This window comes from Tachypleus tridentatus, chromosome 6, assembly GCF_004210375.1.
Source record: "Tachypleus tridentatus isolate NWPU-2018 chromosome 6, ASM421037v1, whole genome shotgun sequence".
NCBI classification, from domain to species: Eukaryota; Metazoa; Arthropoda; class Merostomata; order Xiphosura; family Limulidae; genus Tachypleus; species Tachypleus tridentatus.
This window is the reverse complement of record NC_134830.1, coordinates 39075986-39097598: the sequence shown is the minus strand read 5'-3', so window position 1 is coordinate 39097598 and position 21613 is coordinate 39075986. Positions and strand designations below refer to the sequence as shown.

The 21613-nt window shown below is 33.6% G+C and overlaps 1 protein-coding gene across 1 annotated transcript; it reads right to left on the bottom strand.

Moving 5' to 3' along the window:
- Positions 1–4548: 4548 nt before the first annotated feature.
- Positions 4549–19737, bottom strand: LOC143252286 (dehydrogenase/reductase SDR family member 7-like). Its single transcript, XM_076504187.1, has 8 exons — positions 19552–19737; positions 17816–17965; positions 15949–16055; positions 13971–14163; positions 9257–9303; positions 8183–8302; positions 5654–5820; positions 4549–5167 (listed from the first exon to the last, which is right to left on the bottom strand). Exons 1-8 carry the CDS (start codon positions 19682–19684, stop codon positions 5104–5106), a joined length of 981 nt encoding a protein of 326 aa, XP_076360302.1. The 5' UTR covers positions 19685–19737; the 3' UTR covers positions 4549–5103.
- Between the last annotated feature and the right edge of the window lie 1876 nt (positions 19738–21613).

Here is a 21613-nt window from a genome sequence, read left to right as displayed (position 1 = left end):
AAAAGCACGCTTATTTTACTGCAACTAAATATAATAAATGAACAAATTACTCTTTAACTTTGCTATTATATAAAATGCCAGCATTTACCACCCACTTGACGTTCCGTAAACAAAACTTTAATAAGACTGTCCAACATGAAAGCTGCTGTTTGCTAGAATCTCGTTATGTGATCACTCATAGAAAACAGATGGGCTATTTTATCATATTACTGATCCATAACAACTGATGGCAAGAAAAGAAAAGTCTGACCTTGTTTTCACCTGAACCAAATAAATTATATGTTTCTGTATCTTCCACTTATACGTATCAATTCTACAAATGAGCGTAATCGTGAAAAGATATTTAATTATAAACCAAATGATTATTTTCAAAATTTATGGTAACGTAAGATATAAAATTCAGTGTTTCGTCATAGCCCACTATGATATCATATATACTCAGCAAAACTTCTGGTACAAAGCATCATAATTTATAATCTTATTGGAATAGATATCATACAAATTATGTTAATTCCAACCAAGTTTGTAAGATTTTATACAGGTTATAAACCATAATGAATAATCTTTCAAAGTTCAGTTTAATTATGTTATGTTATAATTTCGATGGACTCAGAAAACATAACTGACGGATACAAAACAATGTTTCAGTAAGTTTTATGTCAGTGTTTCTATATGTCAGATGATCTGTTCTGAAAGTGACACGATTTTCATGTTTAGATTTGTCAGGCAGTAAATTTAAATGATCTATGTAAATATCAGTTACTGCTGTTACCTCTTTGTATAGTACTTGTTTGTTACTAACTGAATATAGTCTACAGGTTTGATCTGTGTCGTTCAGCCTATTCGTGGCACGAAACACGTGTTTAACATTCGAAATCACTGATCATCTTGATAGACTTTCGTTCTTGTAAACATGCAGGTAGGACGTCAAGTTTAAATACACTTTTTGACTTATTGTGTTCGTTAAAACAGATAACGCTTGTATCTAAATATATCATAGAACACTATATCTGACTGGAGAATTTATTAAAGGAAGAAGTAATCAATATGGAAAATAGGTTTATGAAAACAAAAGATAAGCAAGTAAATTATTATATATTACCGCTATCTACGCATTCACATTGTAGTTAATATTGAAAATAAATGATTCAAACTTTATATTGTTATATATTTTTCACAGAAATTTAATATTCACCATATTTTAACCAGAGCTTTTGTATGCTACAAAATTTAAAAATATGTAAAATGGTTCGTGTGAATGTGTTTTTGGAATATTCTATTTCTCAATATTTGATGAGACGTATATTTTAATTAGTGAAGTACAATTTTTTTCATATTTTCTACTTTATACTATGTTCGACATTTAGTTATCCCTCAAGGTTCATTCGGTGTCAGTCAGTTAAGAGTACCTTTATAAAATGATAACAAACCGATTAAAGCAGATGTTGTTCAGAGTTATCCAAATTAGATTTAGATTTTAGAACTGTTTAATTTAAGCTTTAGAGAACAATGTAAACATTTTGTCAGGTTATTTGGTTTTAAATATTTGCTTTATATTATAATTTTACTGCAAAGGTTATATTTTCATTTTTAACTATACTTTCAGCTTACAGATAAATTAATACTGAACAAGTAAGAGAGAACATATAATTTTTTCTTTATGTATTTTCTCTTTCTTACCAGTTGCACACACTCATTACAAACAATTTTCTTTGTTTAGCTCTGTTTTGAACTGAGTTTGTGTGTTAATAAAAACGATTCTTTCCTGTATTTTGTGTAAGCACCCCTTCCAGCTCATGAACTCCAGAGGGACAAATTTATCTAATTTATCTGCAGCTTTGTTCCCGTCGGACCTCCTATTTAGGAGACAATAACTGTTTACTTTTGTGAAAACCCTTGCACAGAAAAGCACCATAAATCATAAATTTCACAGAATAATGTATTTTCTTTTATGTTCCTCTTTTCTTCTTTAATACTAGGTCCGATTCACAATCTTTGGATCTCGGATTCAATTCCCCGTCACACCTAACATGCACGTACTTTCAGCAGTGAGGATATTATAACGTTGCGATTAATCCCATATTTGTTGGAAGTATCCTAATTGATGACGATGGGTGTTGATGACTATCTTCTTTCGTTCGAGTGGTGCACTGCTTAATTAGGGATGGTTATCCCATATAAAACTCGTGCAGCTTTGCGCAAAATTCAAACGAAACTTTTGTACTTGTGATTATTGAAAGAAAGCCAGTTTTCTCAAAATCAATTTACTTTAATAAAATTAAGAATAGATTTGGTTTGAATTTTGAGCAAACCTACATCAGGGCTATCTGCGCTAGCCGTCCCTGATGTTGTAGTGTAAGACTAAAGGAAAGGCAGCTAGTCAGCACCATCCACCGCCAACTCTTGGGCTACTCTTCTGTCAACCAGTAATGAAATTGACCGTCACATTATAACGTCCCTACGGCTGAAGGGGCAAGCATGTTTGGTGTGACGAGGATTTGAACCATCGACGCTGGGATCACGAGTCGAGTGCCACCTGGCGATGCGTGGCCGTTTATGAGTGTTTTAATATCAATACTTTTTTCTTCTGGATTATGAAAGAGATGGCAATTAATTAAGGAACAAACAATTCATCTTTGAAAAATCCATTACAGACATATAAGTCAAAATGACTGGTGAAGTTATTGTAATTCACTGTAATATGTTGTTGATTAAATAAAGATGAAGAACTTATGATTAAATACGTTGTAAAGTGTCTCAAATCACATGAGATAGATTGACACTTCTTGGTTTCTAAACACATACAAATATAATGATTTTACTAAAATTATCTTTAAAGTAAAGCATAAAAAACAACTAATGGAATCAGCATTCGTATTGGAAAGAAGTCAGTATCCACACAAACACAAGAAATTCATACAAATACGAAATCAAAGTTTAACCAATTAATATGCTAAGAAACTAATAATGCTCATACTAGAAAGAAGCTAGTATTCTTCCAAATAAAATACATTCTGTATTTATTCATGTGTAAGACTTCTGATTGAGCTAAGTTATTTAAAATAACCAACAACTAACACGTGAATACACACAAGCTACTTTCAATTCTATTCATAGAACATTGCTAAGTGAGTCATCAAACAACTATAAATCTAGCCTATATTTCTCATACAATTGGCAAATCTCTTGCTCAAAAATACTTGAGAAATCTGACGAGTTAGATTTGAAAAAGTAACTTTGGTCTTTTCACTGCGATGAAGTCATACACAATGTGGTCGTTTTTCCAATTGATGTGTGAGATTTGTGACTGAGCTTAGATATTTGAAATCACCAGACATAGTATCCCCTTTTCCTATAATGTTGTATGGCAAGATGCACACATCATCCATATTGGTAAACAATGGCAGTTAAATGTGACAGTCAAAACCACTCTTCGTTGGTAAAAGAGTAGCCCAAGAGTTAGCGATGGGTGATGATGACTAGTTGTCTTTATTCTAGTTTTATACTGCTAAACAAAGAATGGCTAACGAAGATAGTTGTTCAGTAACGTGTTAATAAAATTATAAAACTAAACAGTTCAACATTGTATGCGTCAAAATAGTTGTAAATTAAAACATGATATTCCTTGAATAACTTTGCATAACAAAACAAAAATTTATGTGTGTGTAAATTGGTAGAGTCAAACCTATTGTCAAAATTACTAGTTGTTATTATAATATAAAAGAACTATCCATACTGCAGGTTGTGTATAGTTTTTTCAATATAGATTAAAATTTTCAAACTTATTAGATGATTTTCGAGTTTCTGTAAGATTGTTTATAAAACTTATAGATAGTGTGTGTTATTTTAACTTCTCACTTGTAGGTTTTGTTTATTTACTTTAGATTTTTTTTCGTTAGGCTTACAATGGTATTTCAGACTGATTTGATGAGGGAGAAAACCAACAAAAATGTCTTTTCATATTTTTTATCTCTTACCAGTTCTGCATATCCAAGATGTCTTTGTTTTGCTGTATTCTGTTTGTCTAATGACATTTATTTTTTAATTGTTTGTTGATGTATTTTGTACGCAGACTTTTTGTTGTTGACAACCCAGATAAGGTCAGAGAAACATAAACTCATATCTGCAGTTCAGTTTGCTGTTTTGATTTGAGCCCGTGACCCTCGGATTACGAGTCGAGTGTCTCAGCCACCTGGCCACACTAGGTCCCAAGAATGAGAAAATTAAATGTCTTCCTGTTATAAAAAATGAACAATTGTGCTTTGCCATTTAATAAGTTAATACCCAAATCTTGATAATTAGCATGGATGTAATAAGTGTTACTTTTCCCATTACAAGTTATTTCGCGTATATTTAACCTGGATTAAAATTCTGGTCATTTTTTACAATTGAAATGCTTAGACATAAAATCGTTATTTTATATGAAATGAAGGATTTTTCCTCCCATTAATGGGTTTTATCATAAAGCTAAAATAAACTGTTATTGACTTCAAGTGTAAATTCTGGAAGTATAAAGACAGAAGGGAAATCTTGTGGAGAAAATCAATATTATGGAAAGAGAAATTAATTATTTTTAATGAAGCAGGTTTAACAGGAAAGTTTCAAATTTTTTTATAGGACATCATACATAAATAACGAAATCAATAACAACCCATAATTGTTGAAATAACATAGATAAACGAGGTAAAGAAACTGTAGTGTTGCCGAGTCAGAGTGAATCCAAACTCTGTTCCCCTACATTTTTGTGGTTTGATTGAAATAAACACAAAATGGAAATGTTACTTTATAGATTTAACTTAAGCGTTTTAAATGTTGTATTGGAAAATAAAATCTGTGTTCGAAACGACGTCTTACAAAATAAAAAATTACAAAAATAGCATATTTATCAATTGTATCTTTATAATTCAGAGTTACTAATTGATTGTATAAAATTAATTGATAAATTGGGTAATTATGAACATATTAAACGTATGTATGTATATTCTAATACCATTGCATTAATTTGAATAACTGGAGTAGAATGACTTATATTGTTATATATAAAAACATAAGGATCTAATAAAACACACACAGTAGTATGTATACATGTTCTGAATATGATAATCAGTTTCTTCCATCTCGCAGGGTGGCAAATTTCTCAGGGGTGAGGAACCTTGGAATGATTACCCTGCAAAATATAAATTGATCTCTTTTAGTTACATGATAAAATGATAATAATCACAAAAAGAAACTGAATTTGTTGACAAGATAAGAATGATGATAATATGGCTGCCGTTGTGTCTTTGTTGTAGATATTAAAACGCCACCTATGACATTTCCGATCCTCTAGTTGAAAATAGTGCAATCGAATTATAAGAAATGTTATTGTACAGACATACATTGTCTTTCGAATAAAATTCACAACTCTATTTATAGCACAGTTTATACTAAATCCCACACATCATAATCAGAAACCAAATTGCATTGGTAACAAAATAACATAAAAATCGAATCGAACACAGAATGTGTTATGCAAACATGTCACGACATAAATTCCTGTACATACATACTGCGATCAAAATGCATAACAATTAATAATACATAAATATTTTAAATAAAACAGCATAATTTAGTACATTTCATGCCATTTCATCAAACGTTAAAACAGTTTTACCTTCTGAAGAAAGTCGGCATGTACTGTGACAGGTAACAAATTAACAGGAATGGTTGTAGAGAGATCCATGCTTCATCTAAGTTGTTAGCTAATGCAACCGCCATCAACTGGGCACAGCGAGATGTACGCATTCGTTTGTCTGTCTCCTTCTGTTTTCCATTAAACACCTACAAGATATTGGTTGACCATAATGTTTTTTAATCTATCTAGCATCCTTCGTAAAAAAGAAATCTGTCCATTTGAGCTTCTTGTTCCATACGACAATAATGGACATAAGATTTAATAAAACGAACATTTATGCACTGCTGACCAAAATCTTAAGTTCAATGAACATAAGGAACCCTTTATGCATTTTACGTTGTTAGACTCAACCACTTATTTGAATAGAGTATTTGATAAAAATAAGAAAATAAAAAATAAAAATAAAAAACGTTTTTAGCATTGAACAAGGAATATTTGAAAACTATGAAATTAGTCCAAAGACTAGCAAACTAAAAGTTTAAGACCCTAATGAAACGAAACGTTAATCGGTAAACACGTAACGAAATTTAGTCATTTGTGTTCAAGCATTAGCGTTGTTAATATCTCTCACTGACATCTCCTGTGTTACATTGGGTAAAAACATGGCAAAGGCTCAAAAGTTGACAGAGTTTGAATGTGGCAGAATTGTCGAGCTGGAAAGGCAAGATTTTTCAACGTGGCATCGCTGATGAGATTGGGTACAGTCAAACTGCTGAAAAGACCCAGAGGGAGACGGAAGGAGAATTTCAGGTGGTTAGACCAAGAAACATTCGCTGGCGTTGAGCAGAAGGATTCGAAGGGTTGTGCAGAATAATGCAAGATGGTCGTCGTTCCAGATTAAGGCCCTTGCGGACGCATAATTAGTCTCAAGAACAATAAGACGGCATCTACAAGAGATAGGTTTTAAAAACCGTAAATGTCTTCAAAGACCAACGCCTCCTTCCACACCACGAAACAGCTCGGTTAAACTTTGTTGAGAAGCACCAAACCTGGGACGTAGAAAAGTGGACGAAAGATTTGTTCTTTAATGAGAACAAATTTAACCTGGATGGTCCAGGTGGTTTCCAACGTTAGTGGCACGATAAGGATATTCCACCGGAGACATTTTCTTAACGACACAGTGGAGGAGGTTCCATCATGATCTGGGGTGCTTTCTCCTTCCATGGAGCAAAGGAGCTTCAGGTAATACAGGGGTGTCAAACAGTAGCTAACTACATTGGCATGTTGGAGAGAGCATTCTTATCGAAAGAAGGACCTTGATTGTTTGGAAATGACTGGATGTTATAGTAGGACAACGCTGCAATCCACAATGCTCGCAGTATAAAGGACATTTGTATGGCGAATAACATGATTCTTTTGGACCATCCTGCGTGTTCACCCGAACTGAGCTCCATTGAAAATGTTTGGGGTTGGGTGGCAAAAGAAGTCTGTAGAAATGGACGTCAATTGTAAACAGTGCATGATCTTTGTGAAGGCATCTTCACCACTTGGAATAACACTCCAGCCAGACTTCTGCAAAGGCTTATATCGTCCACGCCAAAGCGAATGTTTGCAGTTATTGGCAATGACGGCCGTGCAACTAACTACTGAGACCTATTGTTGGGCATTTTCCCCCCTGTTTTGGACTTCTTTTAGGTATGGTCTTAAACGTTTGACCAGCTAGTATTTAGACTAATTTCATAGTGTTTACATATTCCCTATTAAATGCTAAGAAGTTTTTTATTTTTATTTTCTCTTTTCTTATTTTCATCTTTCGAAGCTCTACTCAAATAAGTGGTTGAGACTAACAACGCAAAATGCACATTTTTTCTTTATGTTCATTGGTCTTAAGATTTTGGCAAGCAGTGTATGTTATTAAAATCTACTAGTGTCTCAAATGCAATTCCCTCTAAATATTAAACTGTTTATAGAAAGCTTAAAATATTGAAAAGTAGCTCAGCAGTAAGCCGTAAGGCTTATGACCCTAAAAGATATCCCATTGTGTAGACTTTTGTTTTAAAAGAACCGCATCATTGTAGTCGTGTTTACTGTAAAATAAACCTTTCAGAATTCTTATAAATAATGATAATTTATTCTTCAAAGCTTTACTCAAATAACTGGTTGAGTCTAACAACGAAAAATGCATATTATGTTTGTTGGCCTTAAGATTTTGGCCAGCAGTGTATTGCTATCTAACTGATAAAGTTACTTAATAAATTTCGGTATTTTCGATTCTTCAAAATTAAAATTATTATGAAGATAACTTTTTCGGTCACAAAAAAAAAATAGAAGCTCTTGCCTAAATGTCTACCGACTCCCAAAAATAGCATAGTGTATCAATTTTACTAAGTTCTATCATATTCTTTAAGAAATACAAGAGGTAATTTAGCTTGTTGAGGAAGCTACTGTTTATGAAACCCAATTTTCTGTGCGTGTAGCAGTAAGTCAAAAAGTTAAGGCAATTAAGAATTTTCCTTTTTGTAATACACTTGTAGCAGATACTGTTACAACTGTATTCAACCACCTTACCTCTCCAGGGATACCGGTGAAAGATCGTTCTATCACTTTCGAGAAAACTAGCCCAGGACAAACTATTGTGACAAACACTCCTTTAGCTTCAAATTCTGTTCTCAAACACTCGAAATATCCCTGAATATATTAAAAAATCGAAGAAATGAAGAACCGTTAATGTACTAATTAATATAAATGTGATAAAACATCTATACTCTTGTGCAATTTTTAATAAATCTTTACATTCTTATCGGTGTGTGCGCGTATTTCCTTATAGCAAAGTCACATCGGGTTATATGCTGAGTCTTCCGAGCAGAATCGAACCCTTTATTTCAACGTTGTAAATTTGTAGACTTACCGCTGTACCAACGACGGACTTCCTATACATAACTTTTGTAAACTCCAATTAGATTACTTTTTTATTTGCATACATATGTATAAATACAATTAATCTAGTTTCAGGACAAATAATTATTTCTAATTGCATGTACTTCTTACATTACTGTAAACTCCTTTCGACCATTGTTTGTTCTTTGAATTTCGAATGCTTACCAATAACTATTTGCATCAAATTTCCAGCCAATTCCACATGAATGGCTGCTTTCTATCAGGTGCCTATTATTCAATATTTCTGTAATATAGCTCTGGCATGACCAGGTGGTTAAGGCACTCGACTCATAATCTGAGAATCGCGGATCCGAATCCCCGTTACACCAAACATGCTTGCTCTTTCAGCCGTGGGGACGCTATAAAGTGACATTCAATTCCACTATTCGTTGGTATAAGAGTAGCCCAAGAGTTGGCGGTTGTAGTGATAGCTAGTTGCCATCCCTCTAGTCTTACATTGCAAAATTAGGGATGCCTAGCGCAGATTTGCGCGAAATCAAAAAGACGAACAAACAATTTCTGTAATATTCTCGAAACAAAATATGTTGATATCACTCATTATGTTACTATGATGTTCTTAGTAAATGGAGATAACAATCAATTAAAGGTGAGGAATTTTGTTTTCTTCCGTAGTGTTAAAAGTTAATGGGCAACGTGTATTAAATTATTAACACGAGAAATAAACAAAATATTCGGAATCCGTACCTGAATAGCATGTTTTGTTCCAGTGTATGATGATGAATTAGGTATACCTGTAAGATTACAAGTAGACGTTCAGTTACAAAACGACTGAAAAAGTAACTAATTTGAGTTTCGGATATGCTAGCTTTTTTACAGCCAATAACAACAGAAAATACTCAATATGTAATTATATTATTTGTACATCTCATGTGTAACTTTCTTATGACACTTATTTCTCTTATCCAAGGTTTCGTTAAAAAATGTTAACACACACAATTTTCGTGAACTTTTGATATTTGCCATTTGCTCTTCATTTTCAACAAAAGGCTAATATTCGAAAACCTTTAAATTACATATTACAACCATAGGTAATTTTTCAAAGAAAATTAGTCTCTTCAAAAACACATTTATTTAAAATAGCTTCTCTCCTTTCTTAACACTAAACACGTATTTGTATAAAAAAATAATCCTCTATATAAATAAACGTCACAAATTAGTCATTTATCGTTGTTTGAGCATTACGTGTTTCTTTCAACGAATAGTCAAGTTGATATGAAAACGATGCTACAAGTCTAGAGATGCCTTTTGCACATCTATTATTCCATCTGTTTATTCAATATTACCCGGCACCATAATTTCTATTCCAGTTAGCTTTTGTGAAAAAGGCAAAATAAATATTAGCCTTAACATCTTAATACACTTTCCACATATTCTTCCACTTTACACGGATGTTGAGATTCAAAAACCATGTTTGAGAAAATAAACAGAACAAAGGTTCATTGTAGCTGCATCGGAAGACTTGAAAGGTACATGATCGAATGTCATTGATAACATTCGATATATTTGGCTTAATTATGAAATGTGGCTGGAAGCTTGTCACATTTCATCCACTCAAAATTCTTGTTTATTTGATATTTAACCAATCACAACGTGGTACACTTCATGTCATCTTTTTCAGCAATAGAGATTTTTTTACAAACCATAGCCTTCAGTTTGAAGGTGATGTCATTGGTCTTCATTGGCTGTTCTAAACATTTTCTAAAAGAAATCCCCTGCTTTGGCTTTTTGTCACTTATACGACAAAATGTAAACATTGTCAAAAGGTTTGGTTTGAATTTCGCGCAAAGCTACACAAGGGCTATCTACACTAACCGTTTCTAATTTAGAGGTAGGCAGCTCGTCATCACCACTCACCGTCAACTCTTGGGTTACTCTTTTACCAACGAACAATGGAATTGACTGTCACATAATAACTGTTATAATACACCCACTGGTTCAACTATGAAAAATATTTTGTGGTGTAGCAGGAACTCAAACCTGGCTTGTCAACCATAATTGCAACTTGCATATAAGAATCTATAAACCTATAAAATAGCGTTTGCTATTACAGAACTTTTCAAAAATATATTTCTCTACGGAACTTACTGATATCATGCAGCAACATAAAGAAGATTAACACAGAAGTTCCAGTATTCTTACTCTGTCATCATCATGGTGTTTGGTGTATTTTTTGTTTTCATATAAATCGCTGTGCTTTAATTTTTATGTACTTCCTGTTCGAGAAATTAATGGCACTATGTAGACTATTTGGACTAAATTACACTACAGGACTAGTGATGATGTTATGTATCTGGTTAAGTAATTTTACTACGTTAAGATAGTCAGGAAATTAAAATAAAATATCGTAATCTGTTTTTAGATATTTAGTTTCTGTTATAACTCATAGAACAGTATCAAACATAAAAAAATGATTAACATTGTCAATGATATCATAATATGTATATTTATTGATGCTTTGACATATTGGTTTACATATTCAGAGTCGTTTTATATCCAAGTACTCAACCCTCTGTACATTTGTATGTATTTTGTTTAATTTCACTTTGAATATAGTGTTAACAACATTTCTTGTTTTATGTGTCCTTGACACTCCTCCCCCCCCGTCCATCTCTATCTGCGTCGGGATTTTCTAAAAATCTAGGAGGGTAAGGGTTCATTTGACCTCTATCAATGTGGAGCATGTTGTTGATTTCGGAGTAACTTAATTTTTTTACTACATGAGATTCAGAACTAATAACAAGCACTTTTTCTGATCGTTTTTCAAGGTTATGTCCACTACGTCAGTATGGTGACGTTAGATACGTGAAAAAAACTATTACTCCGTTTAGTTGATATAAAGTTCCATTGTGGTACTTTGGGTTTTAACTCATATTTTAAGATTAAAGCATTTATATAAATATCCTACAATGTTTTCAAAATAATCTAACATTAAATTATGTTTGAAATTTTTAGTAATTAGGTGGTCTTATTTTTACTTCATATATATATATAAATATAAAGAGGGGAGGAGAGGTGCCTCGAACTATCATTATTATGTATGTAGTATCTGTTATGTTCGCACAACAAGTCTTGTTTTTCTCCAATTAATTTACCGTACTGTAGAAGAGTCTATTTGTTATATTTATCGTGTTTCAGTATTTGTGCATGAAGTTGGCTTGTATGTTTTGTTTCCTTTAATTTCGCACAAAGCCACACGAGGGCTAACTGCTCTAGTCGTCGTTAATTGAAATGTGATAGACTAGAGGGAAAGCAGATTGTCAACACCACACACTCTTGGGGTATTCTTTTAGCAACGAATAGTGGGACTGACAGTCACTTTATTAACGTCCCACGGCAGAAAGGTCCAGCGTGTTCGTTGTAACAGAAATTTGAAGTCGCATTCTTCAGATTGCGATACAAGCGCCCTTAGTTCACGAAGTCATGCCAGGCAAAAATAAAATAAAATTAAATTTTGCCTTTTTGAAAAATTCAACGGCTTCCAGATATTTTCGAAGGATCACTCACAAAATACACACAAGGGGTCTGTGTTAACATTATTTTACTACTTCTAGCAACAATGACTGCAAGTGACGATAATATAATCATAACATTTACCAGTAATATAGTATCAACATTAAATATTGTACAAAGAAAGTTACTTTTTTGCTTTTCTATATCAATATACATGACAAACAAAACGTGAACTAATAGAAATAAGTAATTAATTTTTAAACGTAAGTGTTTGAAGTTAAACATAAAGCTACACAATAATTGGGCTATGTGTGCTATGACTTCCACGTGGAACCATCTCAAACTACGAGCACTCTGATTCACAAGTAAACCCATCATTTGCTCGGCTGGTCCTGGTCCATCGACAGAAAAGTGTCGTGTTGTTTCAACGACAATTAAAATAAAAAGCTATTTCTTGGTCAAATTATTTCGGTCATAAATTATGGTAAATAATGAAATACGGACAAGCGTAGGTGTTAATAAGTTGTTTTTGTTAGAACGTTTATTGTCAAGAAGTGTTTGTTTGTTTCTGCATGTTTGTTTGGATGGGGATTCGAACCCGCGACCCTCAGATTATCTGTTCTCTGCCCACTACGGTTATCGAAACCTGGTTTATAGCGTTGTAAGTCAAGAGACTCCGTTAGGTCACTGGGCGGGAATGTCATGAAGCATAGAAGATACAATATGAGTGTAGAACTGAATGGAAAGAACAAGATATAAACTATCCTAATTTTTAAAAATCACCTGATTTAAGGTTTCTTTCTGGTTTAAAACTTCGTCACACCAAAAATGTTCGTCCTTTCAACCGTGGAGGCATTGTTATGTTCCTCTCAATCCCACTATTGTCTGGTAAAAGCGTAGTCCAAGAGTTGACGATGGGAGGTAATTTGCTGCCTTCCCTCTAATCTCACACTGCTAAATTAGCGATGACTAGGGCAGATTGTCCTTGTGTGTGTTTGCGTGAAATTCAAAAACAAACGTAACTAAGCCTGAGACCAGTGGGTTTGTAGACTTTGGTTTCGTCGATTAGAATTATCTTGTATTCAAAAACTTTGTTGCAATAAAGACGCTAATTTGACTGCCAGTGTTTTTCAGATTTCTGTTTGGTTTTGTTTTGGAATTTCGCACAAAGCTACTCGAGGGCTATCTGTGCTAGCCGTCCCTAATTTAGCAGTGTAAGACTAGATGGAAAGCAGCTAATCATCACCACCCACCGCCAACTCTTGAGCTACTCTTTTACCAACGAATAGTGGGATTGACCGTCACATTATACGCCCCAACGACTGAGAGGACGAGCATGTTTAGCGCGGCGCGACGCGGGCGCGAACCCGCGACCCTCGGACTACGAGTCGCACCCCTTACGCGCTTGGCCATGCCAGGCCCCTTTAGATTTCTGCTAATCCAGTATTATTATTAACAGAATGGATTTATTTGATCTGAAGGTGAGTTACTATGAAACGAATTGATTGTAAAGATTAATGCTAGAATTGAACCTAAAATATGGAGGGTTATGGGTTCGAATCCTTTTCATATTAAACAATCGTGGGGCGTTATAATAATACAGTCAATCCCACTATTCGTTGGGAAGAGAGTTAGCAGTGAGTAGTGATAACTAGCTGCTTCTCCTCAAGTCTTACTCTGCAAAATTAGGGACAGCTATTGCAGATAGCCCTCGTGTAGCTTTGCTCGAAATTCGGAACACACCAAACCAAATTACGTTTAATACCACGATAAATGCACAAGGGTCGTTTATCTAAAATACGTCTGTGACGTCAAACAAAACTATACACATCTCATGCAAAAAAAAACCTTCGTTCACTGATATCGATTTCGATGGTCGTCACATTTCTAAAATTTTATTTTACGTTTTTGACAATGATTCGAAAGAAAACGTACAGGAGTCACTCACCATATTTACCAGCGACACTGCTGTTCACCATAACATGGCCGCCTCCGTTTGACAGGAAATGAGGTAGGACAACCCTTGTTAAAGATACATGAGAGAAGACATTCGTGCCAAAGATCTGATAGTCTACTTCTGTGAAGATTCCATCAAATGTAGCCCTTTGAGAACGTCCTGCATTGTTCACCAAAATGTCTAGCTGCAATTTAGAAGAACGAAAATCATTGTAAAGATTTGTTGTTTACATGTGAACACACTTTACAATATCAACTTGTTTGCTTTCATGTCCGATACACCTATCCCAGTGTACTAAAGATCGGAAGTCGCACATAGATTTTCCCAGAAAGTTAATATTTTAGTATATTACATTCACGTATAACGATAGATCAGTGTAATAAACAGAAAAAACAAACAAACACAAACGAAATGCTAAGTTTACTTCTGTAAAATATAAAAAGTTACATCTGACCTTACTGCATTTTGGGATATTTCTTAAACATTTACAATATTCTTTAATATTTTTAATATTTACAATATTATTTACAATAAACAGTGACGACAAGTACTACTTTTTACAAGAAAAACAACAACGCGAAGTTTAACATTACTTTGGAATTTCACCACTTACTAGTTATTAAATTTCATAGATAGTTGCATCAGAAAACAGTTCAAATTTCAAAGTTCAGATTTTTTTCATTTTTTTCCCGGGAAGGGGTATGTTTCAACTTGAGTTGAATTGATCGAATTGTGTAAATATAAACTGTAAGCGGAAAAAATGTTATTTACCGAACTGCTTTAAATTATTTAAAAGCATACGTTTTGTTTGTTGTTGAAGTGGTTAACTTCACGAGATATCAATAGAGAAAATTTTAATGTTAGTAAAACGAATATTGGGTGTCAGTGTGAAAGTTAATGGTTCATCGTTCAGATGAACAAAAACGGAAATATTAACTAATTTAGGCTTCTTCAATACGTTTGTGAATGTAGAAGGAATGTGATTCTTCTGTCTTACTTTGTTGTACAGGATTTTTTATTATTTGTTTCGAATTAAAATTTAAAGTGTTATTTCTCAAAATCCAATTTCAAATGTAGATAGAAAAGAGAGTGAGTGAAACAGATAGAGTTACTGAAATGAATTTATTTGAAGACGGTACTGACAGTTTCATCAGTTTTAAATAAATATATACACTTGTTAATTTCTTTAAAACTTCACTATTTTACACAAAAAGAAAACAAACAGTTTTTTTTCTGCTTCTTATTACTTTAATCATCTCCAACTGCTCTTTGTTTCTGAAAGCTTTATAAGAAAAATATATGATGAATATATGTGTAAAGTCCAGTTTCTTATTTACTTTATAGGACAGAATGTTAGCGGTGGGTGGTGATGACTACGTGCCATCCCTCTAGTCTTACACTGCTAAATTAGGAATGGCTAACGCAAAACAAACTTACAAATTATTATTAACTGTATACATCAGTTGTGAGGCCTCGTTTATACTACTGTGTACTGTTTGGGCTCCCTTCCTCAAGAATAACATTGAATTGTTGGAGAAAGTAAATGTACAGGCAGCGTATGTGTCGTTTGCACTTTAAACAGTGTTACCTTTTACACAGAGTGGATTTCTTTTGGAAGGAACTATCTTCAAGTGTGGTTGAGGCAGAAATGGTTGGATGAACATATTGGAAATAAGGAGTAGTTGTAGTTGGGAACTACAATGACAATAAGCTCATTCATGTTTCTATAAAATTTTATGAATTTGTAAATACCACAAGTTTACTATTTTGAGAAATGTAAAATTATGTCAAACGTAATTAAGCCGTAGCCAGTTTTAGTTTATATATACAAAGACATGGAAGGCATTTAAAATTGAAATATTATTTACTACAATGTTTATAGACAAATTGCTCGAATCGGTAAAACACAAAACCGCCTTACATAAATCTCAGTCTTTGAAAATTTAATGTATGTATTGCACTTACATACCTTTTTGAAGTGTTCAACAACTTTCTGAAAGCATTCCGAGTGTTTGGAAAAGTCCGTAATGTCAAAGGGCACTAGAAGGACGTCATCATCTTTTAACGAACCTCGGACTTAAAATGGAAAAATTAGTTTTGGTGCATGAAAATCTGGGCTTATCAATTATCTACGACTTTGTTTTAAAAGTACTTATTTCACAGGGCAAGATCGTCGTGTCAAATAGTTCTCCGAAGCTGTTCTATCTTTGGAAGCAAAATTCTAAAATTTAGCTTTTTTCACAGTGCAATCACAGATTAAAAACAAAATATAAGGTAGTGAGTGGTCAACCACAAAGTATTAACCCCCTCTCCACAAAAACAAACAATCTATAAACTTATAAGAAAGGCAGTCAGACAGCTTTAAAACAAAATATTCAATAAATACCTCATCGGAAACAAATTGAATGTGCATAAATAAGTGCCAGACATTTTGCAATTTTCTCAGCTATACTAACGTAACAATTTGCCCTTTCAATCTCAATACTTACAAAATATTCTAGTCTTAATATCAAAGTTTCTTAGTTCAGAATAAGCAATCATATCAGAAACAAAACAATTTTAAAATAAGAAAATATATTACATAAAAGTATCAAGACCCTCCGCTATATTTATTGACAAATAGTAATATAACCGTCAAAAACTAAAAGTGTTGGCTCTGGTGCCACAACTGTCAATAACTAAAAGTGTTAGTTCTGGTGCTATATCTTCAATAGCTAGAAGTGTTTCTTCCGGTGCTATAACCGTCAACAACTAAAAGTGTTTGTTCTGGTTCTATAATTGTTAGTAACTAAAAGTATTAGTTCTGGTGCAATAACTATTAATAACTAAAAGTGTTGGTTCGGGAGTATAACTGTCAATAATTAAAAGTGTTGGTTCTGGTGCTATAACTGTCAGTAATTAATAGTTTTGATTATGGTACTATCATCATTATCATCTGCCACTCGATTTCTTAAGGAACATAGAGCCGAAATCACTGCGGTTTCTGTAACAGGCTGGTTTTTAAGTGAGTAGGTTGTTAGCCCAATGCACAACCCCCAACCAGGAGGATCTTTTCTCAGCCCACCGAAGGGAATCGAAACCCTGATTTAAGCGTTGTAAATCCGGAGACACACCGCTGTACTAGCGGGGGCTGATAGTACTATAACCGTCACTAATTAGTGATGCTGTTTCTTTCGCAACAACCATCAGTAACTCAAAATGCTAGTTTTAGTACCAGACCTTTCTGTGACTAACAATGTTGGTTCTCTTCTCTAACTGTCAGAATGGGAAATTCTGTTTCTTACAATCTCCAACAATTCGAAATGCAGATTATGGTGTTTTAACCTTTTTAAAATGACACTGTTTTTTCTAGTGTTATAACTGCGAGTAACTAGCAGTGCTGTTTGTTTTTTTTACTATAACAGTTAGTAGCTGACAATGCTGTTTCTAATTCTATAAACGTCCTTCACCAACAACACTGCTTCTGTTGCTGTAACTTGTTGTTTCCATTATTTATTAATCAGTTTTGTTGTTTAATGTTTTCGTATCTGATGATTGCGAGTTAACGTGCTAAAGTATCACATATTTATGTTTTAATTTTACAAATAATAATTTATAGTATTTGTAAATGTTACACTAATGCATCATTCTAGTTATATTCTAGGATTTTAGTTTATTAGTTTGTATATGTAAAGACAGTATGTTTTCACGTCACCAGAAAATTCACAACTTCTCAATTTCTTTAATATCTGATGGACAAGAGATTGCTATAGATAAACAAAGATGTTATTTACGTCTTTTTAACACCAATCTCTGTTTTAAGAATGTAGTTGTTTTTTTATTTTGATAATACTAACCTATACACTCTATCTTCACGGCCTCCAACTTGTCTACATTTCTTCCAGACAAAGCTAGTCTGACTCCATATTTAGCCAGCTCGTAAGCTAATGCTTCTCCAATTCCACTAGAAGCCCCTGTGATCCATGCAACTTTACCACGTAACTCAGCTAATAAAAAATCATATACATCAATTTATCTTCACTTTAACATTTAGTAACATTAACTTTGAAGTTTACCTTTAGGAATAATCAGCTGACGTGGATGACAAGAGCACTTTGGTAAAACTGACCATATTAAAACATATATATATATAGTGGTTTGTATCTCTCTGCGTCGTTCAGAAACTGTTTGCAACAATTTTTTTCAGTGTATCTCACATTTCTAAATGGACAGAAACTGTGAAAGTTATTGACACCAAGTCTGTTGTCAATTGTAGAAAAACGTTGGTCAGCGATGGTATTGAACTTAGTGTTAAAAATTAAAACACACAAGACAGATAACACTGAGGTACTGTGAACTTCTTTTTGAACAAATAGGATAATGATGATCTCACAAACAGGTGTATTGACCTATCTGCTGAAATCTTAGAGGTAGACAAAAAAACTTCCAATTAACCACAACAACAAATGTCTGGTAATGTATCCAATATCATGCTGGTATAATACGTGTTCTCATGATAAGATGAAAACATATACAGGATGATCGTTGTTGAGATAGGATTTCCCGTTTGACCATTTTAGGTAAGAGTAAAGATGTCGGGATTTATATGATACGTAAAGCTCTTTCTTAGAATATTAGCAATACTTTATAAGTCAGAAACTTACTGTAATAACAAAGTGGGTTTTGTGATAACTTTTTTTAGCGTTGTCTTAAAACATTTCAAAAGTAATGGTGAAAAATATGCTTGAAGTGAATTTAATCTACGATTCATTTTGTGTTTTGAATCTAACTTATTAGCTATGAAGACAAATACTTAGTAGATCTATCTCAACGGAAAATGTTTTTATCATAATTTATGGTAAATATTGAGTGGGTTTTGCGTTTCATAGCCCAAAGCAACAAGGCTATCTGCGCCTGTTGTCTTGTGCTATTTTTTGTGTAGTGTCTCTGACTGTGTAAAACTATATTCTATGTATGGATTCTTCATTACGAAAAAAAATTGTAATGTTTATTGTTATCAGTATGATTGTTGTGAATTAGAAAACATACCAGATACGTATAACATAAACACTTTATAAATGAACATATAAACCAATATACTATTTTTCCAGGCTTCCTTATCATAACTGTTATTTTCGCCATGTGCACAGTTACTTTGTAAAATTAACAACACAATTCCAATGGCTTTATTACGCTGTTACTTATTATATTGGCATAGTGTGTCAACGTTAGAACCTTATCTTGTGACCTTCTAATTCTGAACAATTATATACTAAAAATAATCACAGAACTCTGAGGACTTCATTACATCGTCTTTTAAGCACAGTTTCAAATGTCAAACCCTTATCTGGCGAACTTCAGCTTCTGTGCTATTATATAGTAAAAGTAATACTACAATCTCAACAACATTACTGCCATATCTGAAAACGTTATTAAAATCTTACCTGTATTCTCAAGACGGCTGGTATGGGTATTAAAACTTTAATTAAAGTAAAGTACGGAACAACATTCCGACCTTTTTAAATCTTCACCAACCGTCTTGAGAATACATTTTTACTTCAAGTGGGTTTCTCGTCATCATGAATAACACTACCTGGTGACCTCCCATATCTTTCAGCCCACATGAGTGTTAGATCTCCATCTGCATGAAAATAAAACCACCTAAACCACAAGACCACAAAGAGTAATATAATAAGACAGATTAACCACATCCATTCAGCATCCATGTTACCGACAGACAACGAATACTGTTTGCTGTGTTTAAAATTCTCCTCTGCATAGTTCGGTAAAAATAGTTCTATTGACGTAAAACGACGTCAGTCACATGGTTGGCTGTTGTGAACAGGGTAAAGGTTCACACTTGTATGATCATTTTAAGTTACAACACTGGTGGTGTTAGTTAACTGTTACAGCTTCAAAGAGAAACGTGCATAAATAAAATAAACTTCTTGAATATCCTGTTCATTCAGTCCCAGTATTTATGGTTTTGCCTATTTGATCCAGTTTTTCAAAAGTGACACCCCGTGTAGACGGTTAAGTATTATAAAACTCTACATATATTGATATGTACTGTGTAAGTAGAATTTCTTTTAATTTTAGGTTAATTACATTGATCTAAATGTATTTAATCTGTTGACATTTACACACATAGTATTTCTTACACTGTCAGTGTCATAAGTTATATCATTAAACGAGAACACTGTTGATAACATTCAGTTAATACGTATAATATTACCAGTTAATGAACAAAGAATCTTTGATACCGTACTCGCTTCACCAAAGTTTTCCTTTCCAATACTTCCACTGTAATTGGTGTATTGACAAATTTGTCTTGTGAAACATTTTAGTTTCAAATAATATCATGTAAGTGTGGTGAACTTGTCATACGTATTGCTGTGTTTAGGCACAGTCAAATGTTATGATTTACTATCCACTTTTAGATTTCTGTAATATTTTATAGATTCCACCCATCAAACTGCCACGAAGGAAATTGCTACCCGAGTGATTGGCCCAACTAGATATTTTACCGGTTTTGAAGTACCAAGCTTAATTATTTGGTTTAAAATTTGTGATAAATATTAGCCAACTTTGTCTCCTAACAGATCTATCATTTTTTGAAATTCCATTTTTGACGCTTGCTACATAAATCTACAATAGACAAATTAAGAGGAATGTGTGGAATAAACCACACAAGAGATATTTTGTAGTTGATATGACGTTTATCAAGGGTCAAGGGACGTTCCAAGTTTTAGCTCTATATTTTACTAGTAAAATGTTTAAAACGGTCCCAGTTAGTCTGTTTCTTAATGTGAATTAAGCATGCACCTTTCGTCATTATATACGAATATTTTAAATGTTTTGCTTGGAAAATCGCCTCCTTACAAAAAGACAAATCATATGAAGCAGTGATCCTTCTGTTTCTGCTGCGCTTTGTTACCTTAGCCTGTCGTTAGGTGGCTACAGAAATTGAGACACGAAAACCTGCACAGCAGCGAAAAAGAAAAAACAAGAAGCACTTTTTCTTTTGAAAAGGTTCAAAACACATTGGACATGTTTTTGTTTTAGTTATTATTTTTAAACATATAAGTTTTAAAAAGCTTTGCAAGTCTTTCTTTTAAAACACAGTGCAATAAACGTCAGATTGTTTATCAAAAGCACAACGTGTGTTATCGTAATTTAAACTGTTTGTTTTGAATTTCACACAAAGCTACACCAGGGCTATCTGAGCTAGCCGTCCCTAATTTAGCAGTGTATGACGAGAGAGAGGGCAGCTAGTCATCACCACCCACCGCCAACTCCTGAGTTACTCTTTTACCAACGAATAGAGGGATTGACCGTCACATTGTAAATATTTTATTAGCAGGTCTGATTCCGTGTATAAAACATCTTGTTCGTATAATCAAAATTTACTGTTCATTTATTTGTAAGAATCACTTGGTGAACTTCTGAAGAACGATTTCGTTAACATGTCGTAAAGTTGGTTGGATATCGTGCCCGACATGGCTATTTGGTTAGAGCGCTAGACTCCTAGTATGAGAGTCGCAGGTTCGAATCCCTATCACACCAAATATGCTCGCCCTTTCAGCCGTGGGGGCGTTATAATGTGACAGCCATTTCTGCTATTCCTTGGCAAAAGAGTTGACCAACAAATGCGA

Excerpts from the sequence above, each read along its gene's own strand:
- LOC143252286 (XM_076504187.1), bottom strand. The coding sequence starts at position 19,684 with ATGGATGCTGAATGGATGTGGTTAATCTGTCTTATTATATTACTCTTT. Across the intron at positions 17,966-19,551 it reads AAGATATGGGAGGTCACCAG|CTGAGTTACGTGGTAAAGTT; the intron begins GTAGTGTTATTC and ends ATTTTTTATTAG. Across the intron at positions 5,821-8,182 it reads TCACCGGTATCCCTGGAGAG|GTGTTTAATGGAAAACAGAA; the intron begins GTAAGGTGGTTG and ends AATATCTTGTAG.